The 24,716-nt window shown below is 44.8% G+C and overlaps 1 protein-coding gene across 2 annotated transcripts in view; it reads right to left on the bottom strand.

Moving 5' to 3' along the window:
• Positions 1-24,716, bottom strand: part of aida (axin interactor, dorsalization associated) — a 101,187-nt gene that overhangs the window by 47,129 nt on the left and 29,342 nt on the right. For both annotated transcript variants that reach the window (XM_043687334.2, XM_043687335.2), the window contains exon 3: positions 13,767-13,820. In XM_043687334.2, coding sequence (XP_043543269.1) covers positions 13,767-13,820 — 54 coding nt within the window. The remainder of the gene's footprint in view (positions 1-13,766; positions 13,821-24,716) is intronic.

Genomic DNA, 24,716 nt, shown 5'->3' with positions numbered 1-24,716 from the left:
GGGAGACCAGAATTGCTCCCGGTATTCCAAAAGTGGCCTAACCAATGTTCTGTGGAGCTGCAACATAACCTCTGAATTCCTATACTCAATCCACTGATCAATAAAATAAAGCACACCAAATGCCTTCATTATCCTGTCTACCTGTAATTCCACTTTCAAGGAATATGAACCTGCACTCCAAGGTCTTTGTTCAACAACGCTCTCCAGGACCTTACCATTAAGTGTATGAGCCCGGTCCTGATTTGCCTTTCCAAAATGCAGCACCTCACATTTATCTAAATTAAACTCCATCTGCCACTCCTCAGCCTATTGGGATCTTGATCAGATGGGCCATTGTACTCTAAGGTACAGGTCATTCTGCTATAATGCAAGTTTGGTTCATACGAATTTGCTTTAACACAATTGATGAATTGGTAGCATGTTTCTAAAGTGCGAACTTTTAAAGTGTGCATTGGTTATAGCCGGATTCCAGCCCCGTTAGTTTAAATGGTGTTGCTATTATACAATTTTCTTACAACATGGGGTTGCACAAGAATGGGTTACCCTGTTACAGCATAACTGACTGCAATGTTCTTAACTTTCCACTACACCACCAATTTTGGTGTCATCTGCAAACTTACTAACCATACTTTATGTTCACATCCAAATCATTTATATAAATGACAAAAAGTAATTACCCAACACCGATCCTTGTGGCACACCGCTGGTCACAGGCCTCTAGTCTGAAAAGCAACCCTCCACCACCACCACCCCTCTGTCTTCTAACTTTGAGCCAGCTCTGTATTCAAATGGACAATTCTTGCTGTATTCCATGTGATCAAACCTTGCTAACTGGTCTACCATGAGGAAGTTTATCGAACGCTTTACTGCAATCCATATAGATTACATCCACCACTCTGCCCTCAGCAATCCTCATTACTTCTTCAAAAAAACCTCAATCAAGTTAGTGAGACACGGTTTCCCCCACACAAAGCCACATTAGTGTTTGGTGAAAATGTGTCATGCACAAAGTACTTTCAGAAACACAATGCAAATCACATCAGATAAAGTAACCATAAAGATGGTTACTTACTGAGAACAGCACAAGAAAACTAAAATCTTGTATATCATCAAGAATCTGCATTAAACAAAAGGCATTCCCCCTCCCCCCACCATCCCCACCCCTCAAATTGCCCATACATCCACATCCTTCACCCCCTCAACATCTCTCTCCTCTCTGGTGAGGTATGATTTGAGGCACCAAACCTCAAATTAATTCAATTAATAAATCTGGGATTATATAGGAAGCTCAGTTTTGGTGATCATGAAACTACCAGGTTGTATGGGGTTTAATGACAATTTCTTTATGAAAGGAGATCAATCTTTACCAGGTCTGGTTATATGCAACTCCACAACCATAGCAATGTGGTTAATTCATAACTGCATTCTGAAGTTATCCAGTGAGCCACTCAGTTGTATCAATCTGCTACATTAGTCAATTCAGACTAAGTTAAACAGACCATTCTTCTGAAATCGATCCAGGCAATGGAAATGACAAAGGCACACACTATCAAGTTCTCTTGACTAATATCTGAAGTCCTGTACCAAAATTGGGAGGATTGCCATCCAAACTCATCAAGATACAAATCTGATATAACCATACTTGGTGACTTTTATACCATATCTAATATTATCCCAGACACCATCACAATCCCTGGTAATGTCTTATTCCAGGACATTGGCTACACATTTCCCAGGAATGCATGGATTTGGGAGCTCTCAAAAATAATTTCAAATCCCATGAAGCCCTATGACACAATCAAATATTAGCAGTGAACATTCTGAAAGCTGATTAATCTCTACAGCTCCTGTTTCACACCACTTCAAGAAAGCACTGAGAGTAGCAAGGGCACAGATTGGTGGGGTCTTCAATGTTCATCACCAAGTCTGGCTTGGAAGCACCACTACTAAGTGGGCCAAGTCTTGAAAAATAAATTTAGATGAATGGGTGTGCAGCAAGATCAGAGGGAATCAGAGAGCAAAACCAAACTGGCTTGGTCCTTATCAAACTACCTGTCACAGACGCATTTGTTCATGGAAGGAACGGACATAGTTAGACCATGTGATGACAAAAATCATGTCTTCACTCAGAACACCAACGTGTGCAAGACAGATTCAGAACACACTCACCAGGTCAAAATTAGGCACACAAGATACTCGGTGCCATCAGCACCAGCAGAATTGCATTCAGCAAGAATCTGTAATCTCCTGATCTGCTATACCCACATTCTATCCTGGTTATCAAGGTGAGTATCAACTTGGGTGCAATGAGCAGATTTAAAAAAAAACACATTCATGGAATGTGCAGTGGGGTTACTGTCTATCACTAGCATTTGGTATCTATTGCTAATTGCTTTGGAGAAGGTGGCAGCGAGCTTCAGGTTTGAACTGCTGCAGTTCTTGCAACACAGTGCTGTTAGGAAGAAATATTGGGATTTTAACCCAGCAAAAAAAAGTGAAGGCAAACAATATGGCTTCAAGTCAGGATGGTATGTTGCTGGGGGGGGGGGGGGGAAGGGGGCGCTACTTGTAAATGACCATCCCTGGCATCTGCTGCCTTATCCTTCCAGATGTTGGAGTTTTTGAACATGCTGTCAAAGAATCCCTCATGAGCTACGGCAGTACATCTTACAGATAGTGCCCACCAACCCTCTCCCCAATCTAGCACCACCCCCCACCCCTCACCTCCATCCAAGGACCCAAAGGATCATTCCAAACCCAGCAAAGATTTACTTGCATATCCTTGAACCTCATTTACTGCATCCGTTGCTCTTGATGTGGACAGACCAAGCGCAAACTTGTGGAACAGTTCAGGGAGCATCTCTGGTCCATTCTCACCACCCAACCCCACCTTCCAGAGGGTATCCATTTCAACACCTACACCCAAAATGACCATTCTGAGTCTCCACAACCACCTAAACAATGCCACCCACATTCTGCCTCAGATGCCCACAACCACATGGTCTCAATATAGAGTTCACCAGTTTCCAAATCTCCCCACCCCCCCCGCCCCCTCCCACATCCCAGATCCAACCCTCCAACTCTTGACCTATCTTGTCCATCTTCATTCCTGTCTGCTTCACCGTTCCCAACGACCTGTCACAATCACCTCCTAGCTGCATCCACCTATTGCAATCCCACCTAATATTTCCCCAGTCTCATACCCCCTCGATTTCTCAGCCTCCTTTCCCCATCCCCACTTCTGATGAAGGATCCTGCTGGAAACGTCAATTCTCCCGCTCCTCAGATGCCACCTGACCTGCTGTGCTTTATCCAGCTAACTGACTCTTCAGCTCTGCAGTCCTCACTATCTCCTATGGTACAACCATGGCCACTGTGCATAAAGGTGGTGGTTGGGTGTCAATTAAGTGAACTGCTTTGTCGTGTAAGGTGTTAATCCTTTTCAGATCTTGTTGGAGTTGCATTCGTCCAGGTAAGTGAATTCCATCACACTCCTGAGCTGTATCATGCAGATGGCAGACAGGCCCTGGAGAAAAACAGACGAGTTACACGCTGCAGAAAGTCCAGCCTCAGGATTGCTCTTGTCACCACAATATTTATATGGATGGCCCAGTTCAGTTTCTGGTCAAGGATAACTCCCAGGATGTTGATAATGGGATATTCAACATCAGTCATGACATTAAACATGAAAGGGCGATGGTCAGGTTCTCCCTTGTTGGAGATGGTCACTGCCTATGACATATGGGGCAAGAAAGTTACTTGCCAGTTGTCAGCCCAGGCCTGGACATGGAAAGAGAGAATTTAACTATCTCCCCAGTCAGAGTTCTTCACTGCCCAGTACTTGTGAGGCACAAATAATACCTGCTATTTCTCAGCCCAAGTCAGAATATTAGCCAGCTCCTGCAGCAAATGGGCGCTGGTTGCTTTGGAATCTGCAAAGTAAAATGAAACATTGACCAGTCATACTATCCCCACTGATGGAGCACCTAAAGATAATTGGGCCAAAGAGACTACCCTGAGGAGCTCTTGGGAATGTCTTGAAGCATACTGGCTTTGAACACTAGCCATCTACCTTTGTGCTAGATATGAATCCAGTCAGTGAAGGCACTCCTTTATTGACTTCAGTTTTACTGGGTTTCTTGATCTCTCTCACATTCAAATACTGTGTTAATGTCTAGACACTCTTCCTTCACTTGATTTGGAGATGCCGGTGTTGGACTGGGGTGTACATAGTTAAAAATCACACAACACCAGGTTATAGACCAACAATTTAATTGGAAGCACTAGTTTTCGGAGCGCCGCTCCTTCATCAGGTGGTTGTGGAGTACACAACTGTAAGACACAGAATTTATAGCAAAGGTTTATAGTGTGATGTTACTGAAATTATACATTGAATCCTTTTGGGATCTTTCCTGCTTGCCTGCATTTCTGTAGAAACTGGATGTCTGTATCGATATGTACAATCTTCTTGGAGATCCTCTCCACTTTAAGCCGGCAGTTAATGGGGTCAATAGTAGCCATGAGTTGGAGATGCCGGTGTTGGACTGGGGTGTACAAAGTTAAAAATCACTCAACACCAGGTTCACTTGAAGAATTCAGGTGTTTTCAGCATGTTTAGAATAAAGCAGCAACGAGGTCTGGAGCCAAGTGATTCAGACAGATCCCAAATTGAACATCAGTAACCAGAATAAGCGATCACCCATTTAAGACAGAGATGGGTAGCAAATCCATGGAATTCTTTACCACAGAGGGCTGAGGCTGTGTCATTAAGTATATTTAAGACTGAGATTGACAGAGAAGTAATCACAAAGGGAATGGAAGATAATGGAATGGGGTAGGACAGTAGAGTTCAGGATCATCAGATCAGCCTTGTTCTCACTGAATGATATAGCAGCTGACTTCTGCTTATGACGTTATAGTACATCAGGAGCTACATGTGTCATTAGACAGGGCCCTGTTCTTCACAGGCTGTAAGAACTAATTTATACACTGCATCTGTTTCAACGAAATAGGTGACAGCTATTCACTGGATCATTTCTCAAGACTATGTCTTTACAAACAGTCAAGATGGCAGCGGAGTCGGTCGCTCCTGTCAGACTTACTCTCCTCCACCGGTTTGTTAGGTACTTTGTTCTTGAGACTCTTAGACTCTTGATGCAACTGCAACACGCCAACTTGTGTGCACAAACAAAAGTTATTAAGCAATTACAGGCTGTGGAGAAACCCTTAACACTCTTCGCAATGCTCGCAAAGCCATGTCAAGGGATCTGTCTGAACAAAGGGGCAGTTCTTCCTTTATTCAAAACCTTTACATTACAGTTAATAATGCCCACAAGACAAACCTCAGCCAGTGCCCCACAGTCACATGCCACTCAAGACACAAAGTAGTGATCGCATCATTTCCAGAAACAATATAATGCAAATCATCCCTTAAATGGTCAAATCTGTTGTGAATTTTTTTTTAAACTGCAGGGAGTAGTCAGAATTTTGATTGCAATGTTCTTATTGATTTATGAATAGGGAATGATAACGTAATTCTTTTACTCTGAATAACTAGGAAATGGTCATGCAAATGGCTCTGAATAGCAAGGGATGGGAATGTAAATTCCTTACATTCTACCTGTAAGGCAGAGACATTCCACACTAGCCTTGGGACATCCAATTTCCTGTAGGTCAGCAGAGCAAGTTAATCCTTTAATATCTCATATTCTCTTTTACCTTTTTTGTCCCCCTTCTTTTTCTCTCCTCTCAGTGCCGGAGGTGAATACTGTTGCAGCGCAGGCACTGGCAGCAAGTTGGCCACTGGAGCAGCACGCAGACATCAAGTCCCTGGTGAAAATTGGCACAGGGGAGGCAGCCCTGGCACTCACCTTGGAACAACTGAGTGCCAGTATGGAGCAGTCTGAAGCCTGGAGCAGAGCAGGGACAGCTGTTGAACTGAGGTCTGATGTGGGTGGTCAGACCATGTGCAGAGGCCCTGCGCTGAGCTGCTACACTCATGCCTATTTGAAATTTCCTACCTTACTATAATGTCAACCCTTTAATGTCCTCCTGTTTTTAAAATCTTATTTTTCAACTCTAAAAAGTGATGCAACTACTTTTATTCCCCTGCTGTATCCAAGATTTGTACCTAGGTACTTATGCCTAGGATGTCGCCATAAAGTAGCAGACATTGAACAAGCTTTTCACTGTACTCTTACAATGGGCACAAGTGACAATAAGAGGATATTGTATCGTAGAAGAGTAGATTTGCCTGGTTTAAAATTTTGTTTGATCAGACACCATTTAACCACCGCTGCTCAACATTTAATACTGTTACTGTCACTGAATCCCTTATGATCAATGTCCTGGGGGGGGGGTTTATCATTCACCAGAAATTCAATTGGACTCACCATATAAATAGAGTGACGACAAGAGCAGGGCAAAGGCAACTAACTCACCTCCTGACTCCCCAAAGCCTGACCACAACTGAGAAGATAAAAGTCATGATTGTGATAGAATACTCCCCACTTGCCTGGATGGGTGCAGCTCCAAAAGAAGCTTGCCACTACCCCCTTGGCTAACAAGCCTCATTGCTGATGAAGGGCTTATGCCCGAAACATCGACTCTCCTGCTCCTCGGATGCTGCCTGACCTGCTGTGCTTTTCCTGCACCACACACTCTACTATGACCTTCAGCATCTGCAGTCCTCACTTTCTCCATCAGATATATGGGAACACAGTTACCTGTAAATTCCCTTCCAAGCCACTCACTATCCTGATGGGGAAATATATTGTCATTGGGTGAAGATTCTGGAATTCCTGCCCTAAGGACATTATGGATCAACCTACAGCACATTGACCGCCGGAGCTCAAGGCAGCAGCTTGGCACCCGACCTTCTCAACTCCAACTTGGAATGGACAATAAAAGCTGGCCAGCCAGCAACACCCACATCCCATGAATGAATGAAGGGTGAAGCATTGGCCGAGTCGCATAATTGTTAAACTATTAATCTAGAGATCCAGGCAAATGTTCTGGGTTGTTGGTTCAAATCCCACCAGGCCACATAAATGAATTAATTAAAAATAGTCTAGAATTCAAAGTCTAATGGTGATCATAAACCATTGTCGATTGATGGAAAAGCCCAACTGGTTCACTCAGGTCCTTTCGGGAAGGAAACTGCCATACTTACCTGGTCTGGTCGACACGTGACTGCAGACCCACAGCAAAGTGGTTGACTCCAATTAGATGGGCAACAAATGCTGGCCAAGCCAGCAATGCTAACATCCCATAAATGAATTAAATTTTTTAAAAATATCAGAATGTACAAACAAACCAGCACACTCCTTCCACAATATTAATGCTGTTTTCCTTTCATTTTGCTTTTTCTTGCAAATTATCCTGATAAGTACAAGAGTAAAAAAACAATATCTGACATGTCTCAGGAATACTATCTATTCACTTATTTAACAGCAGTCACCCATACCACATGGACTGCAACAATTCAAGAGAGTAGGAATTATGAATGGACAATGAATGCTGACTTCATCAAAGATACTAGGAGAAAGTGAGGACTGCAGATGCTGGAGATCAGAGCTGAAAATGTGTTGCTGGAAAAGCACAGATCAGGCAGCATCCAAGTAACAATGATTCCTGAAGGGCTCATGCCCGAAAAGTCGATTCTCCTGCTCCATCTATTGTATGCACATCCACTAATATCATCTATTGTATGCACATCCACTAATATCATCTATTGTATGCACATCCACTAATATCATCTATTGTATCCGTTGCTCCCGATGCGGTCTCCTCTACATTGGGGAGACTGGACGCCTCCTAGCAGAGCGCTTTAGGGAACATCTCAGAGACACCCGCATCAATCAACCAAATCGCCCAGTGGCTCAACATTTCAACTCCCCCTCCCACTCTGCCAAGGATATGGAGGTGCTGGGCCTCCTCCACCGCCGCTCCCTCACCACCAGACGCCTGGAGGAAGAACGTCTCATCTTCCGCCTCGGAACACTTCAACCCCAGGGCATCAATGTGGATTTCAACAGTTTCCTCATTTCCCCTTCCCCCACCTCATCCTAGTTTCTAACCTCCAGTAACTCGACCTGTCCGGACTTGTCCGACCTGCCCAGCTCCTTTTCCACCTATCCACTCCACCCTCTCTTCCCTGACCTATCACCTTCATCTCCTTCCCCACCTACCTATTGTACTCAATGCTACTCTCTCCCCACCCCCACCCTCCTCTAGCTTATCTCTCCATGCTTCAGGCTCTCTGCCTTTATTCCTGATGAAGGGCTTTTGCCCGAAACATCGATTTTGCCTGTCCTCGGATGCTGCCTGAATTGCTGTGCTCTTCCAGCACCACTAATCCAGAATCTGGTTTCCAGCATCTGCAGTCATTGTTTTTACCTTGGATGCTGCCTGACCTGCTGCGCTTTTCTAGCAACACATTTTCAGTTCAGAGATACTGAAAGCTCAAGCAAACAGAAAATATAGAAAACATATTTGCGAAAGGCTTCACCAGCAAGTCTAATCGTCAGCTCAACTAAAATCCACACCATCTTTTACAAGCACTGACTGAATAATGGGAAGAGCAGGGACAGGAATGGTTGTTGTAGGCTCCGGGATTTAAATGTTTCAGTAAGAATAGAGAAAATGGGTAAAAGAGGGGGTGTGGCACTGTTAGTCAAGGACAGTATTACCGTAGCTGAAAGGACATTTGAGGACTCATCTACTGAGGTAGTATGGACTAAAGTTAGAAACAGGAAAGGAGAGGCCACTCTGTTGGGAGTTTGCCAGAGATGTAGAGGATAGGAGAGCAAAAATGATCCATGACAGGAGCGAGAGTGACAGGGTAGTTGTTACGGGTGACTTTAATTTTCAAAGTATTGACTGGGAGTCTGAGAGTTCAAGTACTTTAGATGGATCTGTTTTTGTCCAATGTGTGCAGGAGGATTTCCTGACAGTATGTAGACAGGCCAACATTAGATTTGTTACTGGGTAATGACACAGCCAAGCATTAGATTTGGAGGTAGGTGAGTATTTTGGCTAGTGACCACAATTCCGTTATGCTTACTTTGGTGATGGAAAGGTATAGGTATGTATCACAGGAGACAAGTTATAGCTGGGGGAAAGGCAACAATGATGTGATTAGGCAAGATTTAAGATGCACAGGATGGAGAAAGAAACTGCAGGGGATGGGCACAATTTAAATGTGGAACAGCTACTGCGTGTCCTTGATAACAATGTACCTGTCAGGCAGGGAGGAAGTTGTCGAGTGCGGGTGCCATGGTTTTCTAAGGAAGCTGAATCTCTTGTCAAGAGGAAGGTGGCGGCTTATGTTAGGAGGAGATGTGATGGGTCAGTTAGGGCACTTCAGAGTTATAGGTTAGCCAGGAAAGACTGAAAAAGAGAGCTCAGAGGAGCCAAGAGGGGACATGAGAAGTTGTTGGTGGACAGGATCAAGGAAAACCCTCAGGCTTTCTTCAGGTAGATCAAGAATAAAAGAATGACTAGAGTAAAATTAGGGTCAATCAAGGATAGTAGTGGGAAGTTGTGTGCGGAGTCAGAGGAGACAGGAGAAGTGCGAAATGAATACTTTTCGTCAGTATTCACACTGGAAAAAGACAGTGTTGTCAAGAAGAATACTGAGACACAGGCAACAAGACTAGAAGGGATTGAGGTTCATGAGGAGATGTTAGCAATTCTGGAAAGTGTGAAAATAGATAAATCCCCTGAACTGGATGGGATTTATCCTAGGATTCTCTGGGAAGCCAGGGAGGAAATTGCAGTGCCTTTGGCTTTGATCTTTATGTCATCATTGTTTACAGGAACAGTGCCAGGAGACCGGAGGATAGCAGATGTTATCCCCTTATTCAAAAAGGGGAGTAGAGACAACCCTCATATTTATAGATCAGTGAAACCTACTTCCATCGTAAGTAAAGTGTTTGAAAGCATAATAAGAGGTAAAATTTATAATCATTTTGAAAGGAATAAGTTGATTAGGGATAGTCAACATGGTTTTGTGAAGAGTAGGTCATGCTTCACAAACCTGATTGAGTTCTTTGAGAAGGTGACCAAACAGGTGGGGGAGGGTAAAGCGGTTAACATGGTGTATATGGATTTCAGTAAAGCATTTGATAAGGTTCCCCACACTAGGCTGTTGCACAAAATATGGAGGCATGGGATGGAGGGTGATTTTAGCGGTTTGGATCAGAAATTGGCAAAATGAAAGACGACATAGGGTGGTGGTTGATGGGAAATATTCATCCTGGAGTTCAATTACTAGTGGTGTACCATAAGGATCTGTTTTGGGGTCAATGCCGTTTGTCATTTTTATAATCAATCTGGAGGAGGGCGAAGGATAGGTTCGTAAATTTGTGGATGACACTAAGCACGGTAGAGTTGTGGATGTTTTCAGGTACAGAGGAACATAGATAAGCTGCAGAGCTGGGCTGAGAGGTGGTAACTGGAGTTTAAAACTCTGGTTTGGCCACATTTGGAGTATTGCGCATAGTCCTGGTCACCGCATTATAGGAAACATGTGGAAGCTTTGGAAAGGGTTCAGAGGAGATTTACTAGGTAAGGAGGGAAGGTCTTACGAGGAAAGGCTGAGGGACTGGAGGCTGTTTTCATGAGAAAGAAGATTGAGAGGGGACATAATTGTGACATAAGATAATCCGACGGTTATACAGAGGAACCTCGATTATCCAGACGAGATGGGTGGGTACTATTTTGTTCTGATAATTGATTATTCGGTTAATTGATTTCCTCTGGGGTTCGGGAGTTTTCTGTGAAGTCTGCTCCCCGTTCAGGAGACGAGACAGCAGCACACCGCGTGAGCCCCCACTCCCTGCCGACCCCCACCCCTACCCACCCCAAACCCTGTCCACCCCAACCCCTCCCTAACCCCGTCCACCCTACCCCACCCCGAAGGTCTCTCTGCCCCCATCCCCTCCCAACACTGTCCAACCCCCCACCCTACCCACAACCCCATCTGCCCTGCCCTCCCAGTCCACCTCCACCCACTGTCTGAACCCCGTCCATGGCCCCACAACCTGGCTGACCCCCTCCCCCAACATAGGTAGACTTCCTGGAGAAAAGCTCTCTCAAAAGGTCCCTTTATCTATCAATGACCTGTGAAACATATTCCCTCAGAAGAAAAGATGACAGGAAGATACAAAGAGAAGATTCGACAGATGGCTTTGAAATTTGAATTTTTGGTAAATCTTAATCAAGATTTTATCGGACCAGTATTATAGAGGAAAAGTAAAAGATAGGTTAGAGAAAGGAGTTGTAAATTGTTGTCAGTTAATTATTCTGTGTTAGACTTTAAAAAAAAACAAAGTCGTTAATTTTTACTTTAAGTAGTGACTTTTGGGAGTAGTTCTTTGGCTCTCGAAGTTTTACAGATTATGGCACAGGTTAAATCATTTGTGTTGCAGGTTTAAATTAGCGGGGGCAGGTCACTCCATGTCGTACCACAAGGAAGTTAAGAGACACCACGTCTGTGCTGGAAAACCTAGGCAGGGGCCAAGACAGTTAAGGGGCCAAATTCTGCATTAGAGTAACTTCACTGGAGTCCATGCAGTGACCACGAATAGAACAGACTCAGGGGCAGAGGGGAGCTCTCATCAAAATATCCTTGTAGGCAGCGGTTCTTTTTCAGGGTGGTACCCAGACAGCAGTCTGCATCAAGCAGTACTCACTAGGTAAGGTAGGTGACAGACCAGAGGAGAGGAAGAGGACTGAGGGACACCTTCCCTCACACGTCTTGACAGGAGGATGCTGCCCCTACAACTTTAATGGGACTGCAATATTCCGTACTAAACAGCCCATTGGCCGTCCGATATCTGAACCTCCTATCAGTGAACCATGTCTCAATAGTGTACTTTATCTAACTAATGCATCATATCTAAACTTCTGCTTCTTAAGCTCAATAAACTAGCAGAACATTTCTTACATATCACTGACTGCCTAACTGTGATCACAAACCCCAAAGAACAATTGAGAACAGAGATACTTCAGCCCACTGCTGGAGACAAAAGTAGTACCTCTATCTCAGCCAAAGCAAGCTAAATTAGCACAGTATTTGCACAATACGTGGGCCCTTGAAGTCTGTTTGCTAGATAATACAGGAGCAACTCAGCATTAAGTAGGCGTGGGTCATATGGGTGGTGTTACTGTTATTCTCTTACTGGCTCTTCTTCCTTGCACTAACTAATGGCCCACATGAGCTAGATGCTCTCAATATATTGGCCATATCTCCCTGCCAGTAAAGTGTGTTGTAAAGACTGATGATTCTGAATTTTTGATTGCAGACTGAAATGGAAAAGGACTGTTGTTTTAAAAAACAAAAGATTGTTGAAGGATTGCTGCACATTTTGAAACCTTCGATCCTCAAAGGTAGAGTTACCTTTGTGGGCGGCACAGTGGCATGTGGTTAGCACTGCTGCCTCACAGCGCCAGAGACCCGGGTTCAATTCCCGACTCAGGCGACTGACTGTGTGGAGTTTGCACATCCTCCCCGTGTCTGCGTGGGTTTCCTCCGGGTGCTCCGGTTTCCTCCCACAGTCCAAAGATGTGCAGGTCAGGTGAATTGGCCATGCTAAATTGCCTGTAGTGTTAGGTAATGGGTAAATGTAGGGGTATGGGTGGGTTGCGCTTCAGCGGGTCGGTGTGGACTTGTTGGGCCGAAGGGCCTGTTTCCACACTAAGTAATCTAATCTAAAAAAAAATCTAATTTTGGAAGCAAATAATCTGACACTCAATGTGAATGCAATTTATACTGTTGCTTGTCATGAAAGTCAGGCTACAGATAACTGGAACCAGAGGGCTGAGTACGAATGAAGATTTGACCAGCAACAATTAGCTGATTGGTTTGTGAATTAGTTATCAGACAGACATTGATCATAAAAGCCATCTGCCTGCCAACAATAATGAAATTGATTCACACTGGAGTGTCAATGTTTAAGGCAGAGTAATTAGATTTCAAGAAAGGAAAGTAATGAGTTGTGTTTCTGCTCTGTTGTTAAAAACAACACCGTAAGCCTGTAGAAAGCCAGTTTATTTTTCCTTCATCAATTGTTTTAAGTTGTAGTTCTTAACCAGCAAGTCAGAGACTGCGACTTGCTTGCAGAAAGTTGGCTGATGCCTATTTATAAAGAAGCTGGACAAGGAGAATCAAGGAGTGGCACATCCCGCCAAACGCATAGAACCATCTCAGTGAACCATGAGAACATGGACTACCTTGCTGTGTTTCCCTCTGCCTATCATGCCCAAGTTTCTTTCCTGCCTGTGCCTGTCCAGGACCTCCCTAACAGCATGTTTATAAGACGGTTAGAATTTTAATGAGTAGAATTATATGTTGACGGTTCATAACTGTTTATCTGTAGTTAGAATCTATTTATTCGTAACAAGTAGTCATTTTTGTTTACCTCAGAGAAAAAAACTTTAACTTTTGAGACCACACTGGGAATAGACAGAATAGATTTCCAGTGATATGTAACAGTGTCAATAAACACTTTCAAAAACCACTACCATTTACTTTTCTTTTTAATATTTTACTGTTTGATTTTTAAGATAAACATCAGCCTTTAAACTATTCCCATTAGTAAGATTGATTGTGCAAAGGTTACAAACAGATCACAAGTTCACTGATTTTAAAGAAACTCAGTATCATAACATTCCAAAGAATTTCTAATTCTCACAGAAATCTGAATATCACACAATATATTCAATGAGCACGCAGATCAACAAGGTTAACTAATTAATATTACCTGCAAAGCTGTGCTTCGTAATTCAAGGCATGTTGCGATTTTGCCAAGTGTTTTCTGCAAAAGAGAGAGAAGCACCATTAAAACCTCTGGAAGAGAGGAACAGCATTCACAGGCAAGAACAGAGATCTGTTCAGAGGTAAACCTCACCACAGGTATGCCAAAGTTACATTTTGTTAATTCTTAGGTACAGTACCTTAAAAATACAATCAACTGACTCTGGAACACATTTACATTTCACACACAAGATTTTGCAAGCACTATTGAAACAAATAGGTTCTGGTGGGATGCTCTTCAGAGAGTCAGTGTGGACTTGATGGTCTGAATGACTATTTCTACACTGTAGGAATTCTTAATAAGGAAAAAAATTAATATAATCCACAATACTTAATGTTGATTAGACATGGGGAGAACATATCCTGTTCAAAAAGTGCTAAATGATCTACACGGACAACTCAAACAACCTAAATCAGGGTCAATTTAATAATTACTCTTCCCATGGCTCAGATGAGTGACAGGTCTTTGGCATTCAATTTCTATTAATTTTCCACAGCTTCTGGGATTATTGTGATCAAAGATGACAAAGTTAACCCATTTATTCCATAGCCAGTCTTTTTCTGTGTAGTTGGCTACACTTTAACAAACCATTAATAAATTCTTGATTTGCACCAACATGCTTCACTTATTAGGGTGGGTATGGAAACATCTTAAAATTACCATACACTCTTGGATCTCAGCTCCTGGCAACATACTGCACTGCAACTACATAGAGCAAAGAACAATATAGCACAGGAACAGCCCTTCAACCCTCCAAGCTTGTGCCCTTCCATACGAAAACTGCCTTCACTTCCAGGATCCGGACCCTTCTATTCCCTTCCTATTCATGTATTTGTCCAGGTGCTTCTTGAATGCTGCTATTGTGCCTGCATCCATCACCACGTCTGACAACATGTTCCTGGCACTCACACCCTGTGGGGGAAAAAAAAACGTGCCTCGCACATCTCTTTTAAACTTCCTCCCAAGCATCTTGTATCTGTATCCCCTAGTAATTGACCTCTCCACCCTTAGGGGGAAAAGCCTCATACTTTCCCCTCTATCCATGCCATTCACAAATCTTATAAACTTTGATCAGCTTACCCCTCAACCTCCTTCATTCCAGTGAAAACAAACCCAGTCTATCCAACCTTTCTTCATAGCTAAAATCCCCCATACCAGGCACCATCCTGGTAAACTTTTTCTGTACCCTCTCTAAAGCATCCGCATCATTCAGCGGTGATCTGAACTGTATGCAATATTCCAAGTGGCCTAACCAAAGTTCTATAAACCTGCAGCATAACTTATCCATCTTTATACTCAATGCCCTTTCCAAAGAAGGCCTTTTTTTACCTTTCTGAACTAAATGTGCTGCCATCTTCAGTGATCTGTGGACCTGCACACCCAAATCTCTGCATATCAATACTCCTAAAGGTTCTGGCATTCACTGTATAATTTTCACCTGTACTTTATTTTCCAAAATTAATTACCTCATATTTGCCCCAATTAAACTCCAATTGTAATACATCTGCCCAAGCCTCCAGTTAATCCATATCCTGTTGCATCTTCTGACAATCCTCCTCACTGTCCGCAACTCCACCAATCTTTGTATTATCCATAACTTACCAATAAGACCAGTTATGTTTTCATCCAAATCATTTGCGTAGATCATGAACAGCAGAGGCCCCAGCACTGATCCCTGTGGAACACAACTAGTTACAGCCCTACATTCTGAAAGGTATCCTTCTACCACTATTCTCTGTCTCCAATGACAGAGTCAATTCTGTATCCATCTTGCCAACTCAACCCCTGAAACCATGTGACTTTACCTTTTGTATTATGAGGGACCTTGTTTGCTGAGAGGGACCTTGTCAAAGGCTTTACGGAAGTCCAGGTAGACAACACCAATTTCTTTTCCAATCATCTTCGTCCCCTCCTCAAAAAAAAAACTCAATCAAGTTGGTGAGGCACAACCTCACCCTGCACAAAACCATGTTTTCTATCGTTAATCAAACCATTTGCTTCTGAACCCATATAAAGCTAACCCAGAGAATGTTTTCCAATAATTTCCCTACCACTGATGTGAGACCCAAGGAAGGTTGCCTGTTAACCTTCTTAAACAATGGGACAACATTGGCTAGTCTCCAAACCTGTGGGAACATTACCTGTGGCCAAAAATGTCTGTTACTGTTCCAGCAATTTGTTCTCTTCCCTCCCTCAATATTCAGAGATAAATCCTATCAGGACCCATGGTCTTATCTACCTTAATACTTTTTAATCCTCCCACACCTTACTTTTTCAGTTTTTTTTAAACCAAAGGTCATATAACATCCCTGGTCATCCAAGGTAACTTGCCACACCAATCCTTCATTCTCGCAGGAACCGGACACTTCTCTTATCAACTGCTGTTTGAAATACTCCCACATGTCTAATGTCAATTTACCCTCCAACAGTTGCCTCCAACATGCTTCAGTTCCTGCCTATTATTATTGCAGTTTGCCTTCCCCCGAAGACTGCTGTTATCTCTATCCATGACTAACTTAAAATTCACAGTATTATGGTTACTACGCCCAAAATGCTTCCCCACTGAAACTTCACTCACCTGGCAGGGCTCATTTCCCAAAACCAAAACCCTTTCCTGGTTGGACTGTTTCCAGACTGTGAGAAAGTGAGGACTGCAGATTCTGGAGACCAGAGGTGAAAAATGTGGTGTTGGAAAAACACAGCAGGCCAGGCAACATCAGAGGAGCAGGAGAATTGGCATTTCGGGCATAAGCCCTTCTTCAGGAATGAGGGGGTGGAGAGGTCGGGAAGATTGCAGGTCAAGAGGGCGGTGCTGAATCCGGGGGTTAGGACTGAGATAAGGTGGGGGGAGGGGAAATGAGGAAGCTGGAGAAATCTACATTCATCCCTTGTGGTTGGAGGATTCCTAGGCGGAAGATGAGTCGCTCTTCCTCCAGGCGTCATGTGGTCTGGGTTTGGTGATGGAGGCAGCCAAGGACCTGCATGTCGTTGGCAGATTGGGAGGGGGAGGTATAGTGTTCAGCCACAGGACAGGTGGGTTGGTTGTTGCGGGTGTCCCAGAGGTGTTCCCTGAAACGTTCTGCAAGTAGGCGGCCTGTCTCCCCAATGTAGAGGAGACCACATCGGGTGCAACGGATACAGTAAATGTTGTGTGTGGAGGTGCAGGTGAATTTGGGATGGATGTGGAACACCAGCCTCATTCCTGAAGAAGGGCTTATGCCCGAAACGTCGATTCTCCTGCTCCTCGGATGCTGCCTGGCCTGCTGTTTTTCCAGCACCACATTTTTCAACTCTGTTTACATACTGTGTCAAGAAACCCTCCTGAATGGCCCGATTAATACAGGGGAAATTAAAAATCACCCACTACAACAACCCTGTTCTTACACCTTTCTAAAATCTGTCTACATATTCTTTCGTGTCTCTCTCACTTGCTTTTGGGAGGCCTGTAGTATACTCTCAGCACTGTGATTTCACCTTTCCTAGCTGCATGAGTCCTCGGACGTATCCTGCCTCAGTACAGTTGAGAGATACTCCTTTACCGATAAAACTCCCCCAGTCCTTTAAGATCCTTTCTATCATACCGGAGACATTCAGCTACAGTCCTGTCCCTCTTTCAGCAAAGTCTCCCCAATCGTAATAACATTATTGTTCCAAGTACCAACCAATGCCCAGAGTTCATCTACCTTGCCGCCTATACTTCTTGCATTAAAACACATGCATTTCAGACCATCTCCCCTGTTCTTTTCAACAGTATTTTCCTACCCTGTTCTTAGGCACATTTGCCCTGGTTTCTAACTCTCACTCGATTTCTGCATTTATTGCCCAACTCCTCTGGTTCCCATCCCCCTGCCACACTGGTTTAAACCCTCCTCAACCACTCTACCAATGACCCTAGCAAACACATTAGTTCCAGTCCTGCCCAGATGTAATCCATCCAGTTTGTATACGTCCCAGCTCCCCTAGAACCAGTCCCAATGCCCCACAAAGGCCAATGAACTCAGGGTGTGAATAGGTATGTGGGACTAGGATATTACAGCCATTACAGGTTAAGGGAGGGACAGGACTGGCAGCTTAATGTGCCAGGGTACAGGTGCTTTAGATCAGAGTTGTGCCGGAAAAGCACAGCAGGTCAGGCAGCATCGGAGCAGAAAAATTAACTTTTCGGACAAAAGCCCTTCATCAGGAATAGAGACAGGAAGGGGGTGGGGGAGAAGGTAGCAAAGGGTACAATAGCTGAATGGGAATGGGGATGGAGGTGATAGGTCAGAGGGGAGGGTGGAGTGGAGAGATGGGAAGGGGGTTTGGCAGGTAGAACCATAGCAGTAATCAGATATGAAATAACTGAAGGATCATCTAGTGAGGCTTTGTGGATGCAGTTACGAAATAAAGAGGGGATGGTGACATTATTGGGGTTGTACTGTAGGCTCCAAATAGTCAACAAGAATTAGAGGAATAAATTGTGGACAGCATGGTGGCACAGTGGTTAGCACTGCTGTCTCTCAGCACCAGAGACCCAGGTTCAATTCCCACCTCAGGCAACTGACTGTGTGGAGTTTGCACATTCTCCTTGTGTCTGTGTGGGTTTCCTCCGGGTGCTCAGGTTTCCTCCCTGAGTCCAAAACTGTGCAGGTTAGGTGAATTGGCCATGCTAAATTGCCTGTAGTGTTAAGTGAAGGGGTGAATGGAGGGGAATGGGTCTGGGTGGGTTGCGCTTCAGTGGGTCAGTGTGGACTAGTTGGGCCGAAGGGCCTGTTTCCACACTAAGTAATCTAAATAGGCAGGGAGCATCAGGGCTGTGACTGTAGCATATTTTAATTTTCCTAACATAGACTGGGACGACCAGAGCATTAAGGGCCTCGGTGGGGTGGAATTTGTGAAGCGTATTCAGGAAAGGTTCCTCAAGCAATTATATATATAGGGTCCTAATCGGGAAGGGGCAAGATTCAACCTACTCTTGGGAAATAGGGCAGGACAGGTAACAGAGGTGACCGCTGGAGCGTACTTTGGGACCAGTGACCACAGTTCTATTAATTTTAGAATAGTTACATAGAGGGTCAAAACTGGTCCACAGATTCAAGTTCTAAATTCGGGCAAGGTGAATTTTGATGGAATTGGACAGGAGCTTGCAGTGGTTGATTGGAGTAGTTTGTTTACAGGCAATGGGACCACTGGCAGTGGAGGCCTTTAAAAGTGAGCTAGCTAGAGTTCAAGATCTATATGCTCAAGTGTGGGTGAAGGGCAAGGTTGACAGGAATAGGAATCCTGGATCACAAGAGATATTGAGGCTTTGACCAGGGAAAAAAAAAGACGGCGTTGCTCAGGTAGAGGCAGCTGGAATTAAGGGAAGCCATGGGAGGTATACAGGGAATACAGGAGGAATATTGAAGTAGGAAATCAGGAGGGCAAAAGGGGGCACAAGATAGCCTGGGCTGAGAAAATTAGGGTGAATCCAAAGAGGTACTTTAAGTATATTAAAGGAAAAAGAATGAGCGAGACAGGACTCCTCAAGAACCATAGTGGACATGTATGTGTAGAACCACAGGAGATGGGTGACATCCTCAAGAAATATTTCTCCTGTGTTTACCATGGAGAAAGACAACATGACTTCGCAACTTGGGGTGAGGTTAGTGGTGATCTCTTGGGGACAGTCCACATCACAGTAGAGATGGCGTTGAATGTATTAGAATGCATAACGGTGGATGAATCTCCTGGTCCTGACCAGATATATCCAAGAACACTGCAAGAGGCTGGAGAAGAAATTGCTGGTGCCCTGGCTGGTATTTTTGCATTATCATTTGACATAGGTGAGGTCCCAGAAGACTGAAGGGCAGTGAATGTTGTGCCATCACTCAGGGAAGGCTGCAAAGAAAAGCCTGGGAACTATAGACCAGTAGGCTTAACATCTGTGGTAGATAAGTTACTTGAGAAGATGCTGAAATATAAGGTATGCATGCATTTGAAAAAAACAGGGTTTGATTAGGGTTTTGGAAAGACAGGGTTTTGAGTGTGGAAGATCATGCTTCACAAATTTGTTACAAATTCTTTGATAAAGTGACCAGGAAGGTGGATGAGGGGAGGATGGGAGACACTCTCTATATGAATTTCAGTAAGGCTGTTGATAAGGATCCACATGATAGGCTGCTCTGGAAGGTGAAATCGCATGAAGTCCAGGATGAGCTAGCATATTGGATACAAAATTGGCTACAAACCGACTGACTCCCACAGCTACCTAGATTACACCTCCTCCCACCCTGCCCCCTGTAAAAACGCCATCCCATATTCCCAATTCCTTCGCCTCCGCCGCATCTGCTCCCAGGAGGACCAGTTCCAATACCGAACAACCCAAATGGCCTCCTTCTTCAAAGACCGCAATTTCCCCTCAACATGGTCGACGATGCTCTCCACCACATCTCCTCCACTTCCTACACCTCTGCCCTTGAACCCCGCCCCTCCAATCGCCACCAGGACAGAACCCCACTGGTCCTCACCTATCACCCCACCAACCTCCCGATACATCGTATCATCCTCCGTCATTTCCGCCACCTCCAAACAGATCCCACCACCAGGGATATATTTCCTTCCCCACCCCTATCTGCGTTCCGGAGAGACCACTCCCTCCTCCACTCCCTCGTCAGGTCCACACACCCCACCAACCCAACCTCCACTCCCGGCACCTTCCCCTACAACTGCAAGAAATGCAAAACTTGCACTCACACCTCCCCCCCAACTCTCTCCAAGGCCCCAATGGATCCTTCCATATCCGTCGCAAATTCACCTGCACCTCCACACACATCATTTACTGTATCCGTTGCACCCGATGTGGTCTCCTCTACATTGGGGAGACAGGCCACCTACTTGCGGAACGTTTCAGAGAACACCTCTGGGACACCCGCACCAACCAACTCAACCGTCCTGTGGCTGAACACTTTAACTCCCCCTCCCACTCCACTAAGGACATACAGGTCCTTGGCCTCCTCCATCGCCAGATCCTGACCACACGATGCCTGGAAGAAGAGCGCCTCATCTTCCGCCTAGGAATCCTCCAACCACACGGGATGAATGATTACCTAGGTGTAATCTAGGTAGTTGTGGGAGTCCGTCGGTTTGTAGTAAATGTCTGTGTTGAGTCAGTCGCCCGAGATAGAAATGGAAGGGTCTAGGAAGGGGAGGGAGGAATCTGAGACAGTCCAGGTAAATTTGAAGTCGGGGTGGAAGGTGTTAGTAAAGTGGATGAACTGTTCAACCTCCTCATGGGAACATGAGGTAGCGCCAATACAATCATCGATGTAGCGGAGGAAGAGGTGGGGGGTGGTGCCAGTGTAGCTGCGCAAGATGGACTGTTCCACATATCCGACGAAAAGGCAGGCGTAGCTGGGGCCATGCGGGTGCCCATGGCTACTCCTTTGGTTTGGAAGAAGTGGGAGGATTGGAAGGAGAAGTTGTTAAGAGTGAGGACCAGTTCAGTCAGTCGAAGGAGGGGCGTCAGTGGAAGGGTACTGGTTGGGTCAGCCGGAGAGGAAGAAGCGGAGTGCTTGGAGTCCTTCGTGATGGGGGATTGAGGTGTATAGGGACTGGATGTCCATGGTGAAGATAAGGCGTTGGGGGCCGGGGAAGTGAAAATCATGGAGGAGGTGGAGGGCGTGTGTAGTGTCCTGAATGTAGGTGGGGAGTTCTTGGACTAAGGGGGACAGGACAGTGTCGAGGTATGCAGAGATGAGTTCGGTGGGGCAGGAGCAGGCTGAGACAATGGGTCGGCCGGGGCAGTCAGGTTTGTGGATTTTGGGCAGGAGGTATAAATGGGCGGTGCGGGGTTGTGGGACTATGAGGTTGGAGGCGGTGGATGGGAGATCCCCTGAGGTGATGAAGTTATGGATGGTCTGGGAGATGATGCTTTGGTGGTGGGAGGTGGGGGTCATGGTCAAGGGGGCAGTAGGAGGAGGTGTCCGCGAATTGGCGTTTAGCCTCAGCAGTGTAAAGATCGGTGCGCCAAACTACCACTGCGCCTCCCTTGTCTGCCGGTTTGATGGTGAGGTTGGGGTTGGAGCGGAGGGAGTGGAGGGTTGCGCGTTGTGAGGGTGAGAGGTTGGAGTTGGTGAGAGGGGTGGACAGGTTGAGGCGGTCAATGTCACGGTGGCAGTTGGATATAAAGAGATCGAGGGCGGGTAAGAGGCCAGCACGAGGTGTCCAGGTGAATGGGGTGTGTTGGAGGTGGGAGAAGGAGTCGTCAGAGGGTGGGCAAGAGTCCTGGTTGAAGAAGTAGGCACGGAGGCGAAGGCGGCGGAAGAAATGCCCAATGTCTTTTATTCCTGATGAAGGGCTTTTGCCTGAAACGTCGATTTTACTGCTCGTCGGATGCTGCCTGAATTGCTGTGCTCTTCCAGCACCACTGATCCAGAATCCCCAGAGAATTAGTCTAGGCCTCTGGATTAGTAATCCATTGACATTACTACTTATGGCACAATCTCTCTCTCTATTTATTAAGGGCTGTTCTACATTTGGTCCTGTACTTCCCGGGATGCTAATGAGGCAGATTCAGCAATATTGCACTCAGGGCGAGGATTTGATCCTTGCTTGTTGGAAACAGTCACTGCCTGGCCACGTTTGGCATAAATGTCACCTGTCATTTATCAGCCCAAGCCTGAATGATGCTCAAGGTTGGCTGTGTGTTAGCACCGCAATAATGAGTGATATCCCCATTTCTGTCCTTGGAGGGAAGATCATTATGAAGCACCTGAGCATGGTTGAGCCTCGGGCACTAGCTTGAGGAACTACTACAAAGTCCTGGATCTGAGATGATTATTAGCCTTCAATAATCATAATCGTTCTCCTTCGTGCGAAGTGAAGAAGTTCCCTACCTCTCCCACAACATTTTGCTGACTTCAACTGTACAAGGACTCCTTGATGCCACATGTAAACTGGTCCAAATGCACATTCTATGCCTTGTGTTTGACTCTTAATTATCCTCTCGGTAATTAGGATGGGTAATAAATGCTGGCTAGCCAACCCCACACACATCCAGTGCCAGGGTACGACCAACTGAATAAGTGAGTTAATCACTTCCCGTTGATAGCTAATACTAATAACTGACATCATTGTTTATCATCAGGGAATCAGTGTTCAATTCACCACCAACCAGCAACTGAATTAGATGAATCACATAAGTGCTTTCTCAAGAACAGATCAGAGGTCGGTAATTTTGCAGTGGACGGCCACCTCTAAAATCCCCAAAACCTGCGCACCATCTACAAGGACAAGAGTGTGACAGAATAGTCTCCACTTGCTTGGCATCCCAGTCACCTTAAACATTGAGTTCCCGCACCATCAGTGCACAGTGACTGCAGTATGTACCATCTATGAGATAGTACAAAGAGAGCTGCAGTCTAAGTTTTTGCCAAGGCTGAAATGATGCCTAAATCAAATAGGTTTGGCAGATCACAAACAGAGATTCAGTGTGCAGGTTAGTGGTGACTAAATGCTGCTCTATAGCTTGTTGGATATATTTTCCAGTAATTTGATTATAATTAAGAATAGTCAAATGGGATGGAGTTGTTTGGATCTGACTTATCCTGCTTTTTCGTATAGAATGTACCTGGATAATGTTCCATATTGTATATATCGATGTTCAAACTAGAAAAGAACAGTTTGGAAAGAAGCACAGCTAATTCTGGAGCACAACAGCCAGCATATTGTCTGGATTTATAGTCTTTTCGGCATCTTGTACACATGGCTATTTGTTGATATCACCTGAAGTAAATTAATTAACTGCAAGCTAACAGCTGTGATGGCAGGGACCTTGAGCAGGATCATTCATTCAGCAGATCCGAATCAAAGTGTTTGCAAATGCTTCAGCTATATCTCACACATATGCTAGGATCCACTGTAAGAGTGGCTGATATATTCAAAGTCTTTTCCTTCAGTTAGTCTTTACACTGTCTGTCACCACTCAAGGTTTGAGAGCATTGCAGATTTTCCAAATCGGATTTTTGGTTGAGGTATGGCTTCACCCTGTCAAGAGCAGGTGGCTTCCAATATTTAGTATGCTTAAAGTCCTGTGTTCCATACTCACCAGTTGATACTGTGATGAAAGGTAGTTTTGACTTCAGAACAAAACACTCAAAGTTTAAATTCAGAAGAGGAATTCTGTTCTGGAGGCAGATTCCAGAGATGGTTTCAAAAAAAAGAAAGAGCTGGATCTATTGAGTCAAGAATTGTTTTCCCACAGGAACAAACCCTTCAGTCCAACTCAACCATGCTGACCAGATGTCCCTCAAAACCCTTCCTAGTCATACACCTTCCGTACTTGCACTTTCCATACACACACCATCCTCTGCATGAAAAAGCTGCCCCTTTAAATCTTTCCCCTCTCACCTTAAACAGATACCCTCAAGTTTTAAACTCCCCTAACCCTGGGAAAAAGACCGTGGCTATTCACACTATCCATGCCCCTTATGATTTTATAAACCTCTAAGTTCATCCCTCAGTCTCGGACATGCCAAGGACAAAAGCCCCAATCTATTCAGACTCACAAACCCTGGCAACATCCTTGGAAGTCTTTTCTGTACCCTTTCAAGTTTAACAGCATCTTTCCTATAGCAGGGAGATCAGAATTGAATGCAGTGTTCTAGAAGTGATCCCATCAATATCCTGTATAGCCACATGAATCCCACCTCCTATACTCAAATGCACTGACCAATGAAGACAAGCATGCCAAACACCTCCTTCACCACCCTGTCTACCTGCAACTCCACTTTCAAAGAACTGTGCCCTGCACCCCAAGTCTCTTTGAAAATGATGAATTTACAGGGCTACAATGACAGTGGTGGAGAATGGAACTATCTGGGTAGTTCCTTCAGGAGCTGGTGAGACAGTGGGTCAAATGGCCTGTTTTATACTGTA

Source organism: Chiloscyllium plagiosum, unplaced genomic scaffold (genome assembly GCF_037043375.1).
Source record: "Chiloscyllium plagiosum isolate Xiang-an unplaced genomic scaffold, Cpla_swu_hap1 HiC_scaffold_3, whole genome shotgun sequence".
NCBI classification, from domain to species: domain Eukaryota; kingdom Metazoa; phylum Chordata; class Chondrichthyes; order Orectolobiformes; family Hemiscylliidae; genus Chiloscyllium; species Chiloscyllium plagiosum.
This window is presented reverse-complemented; position numbering and strand designations above follow the sequence as displayed.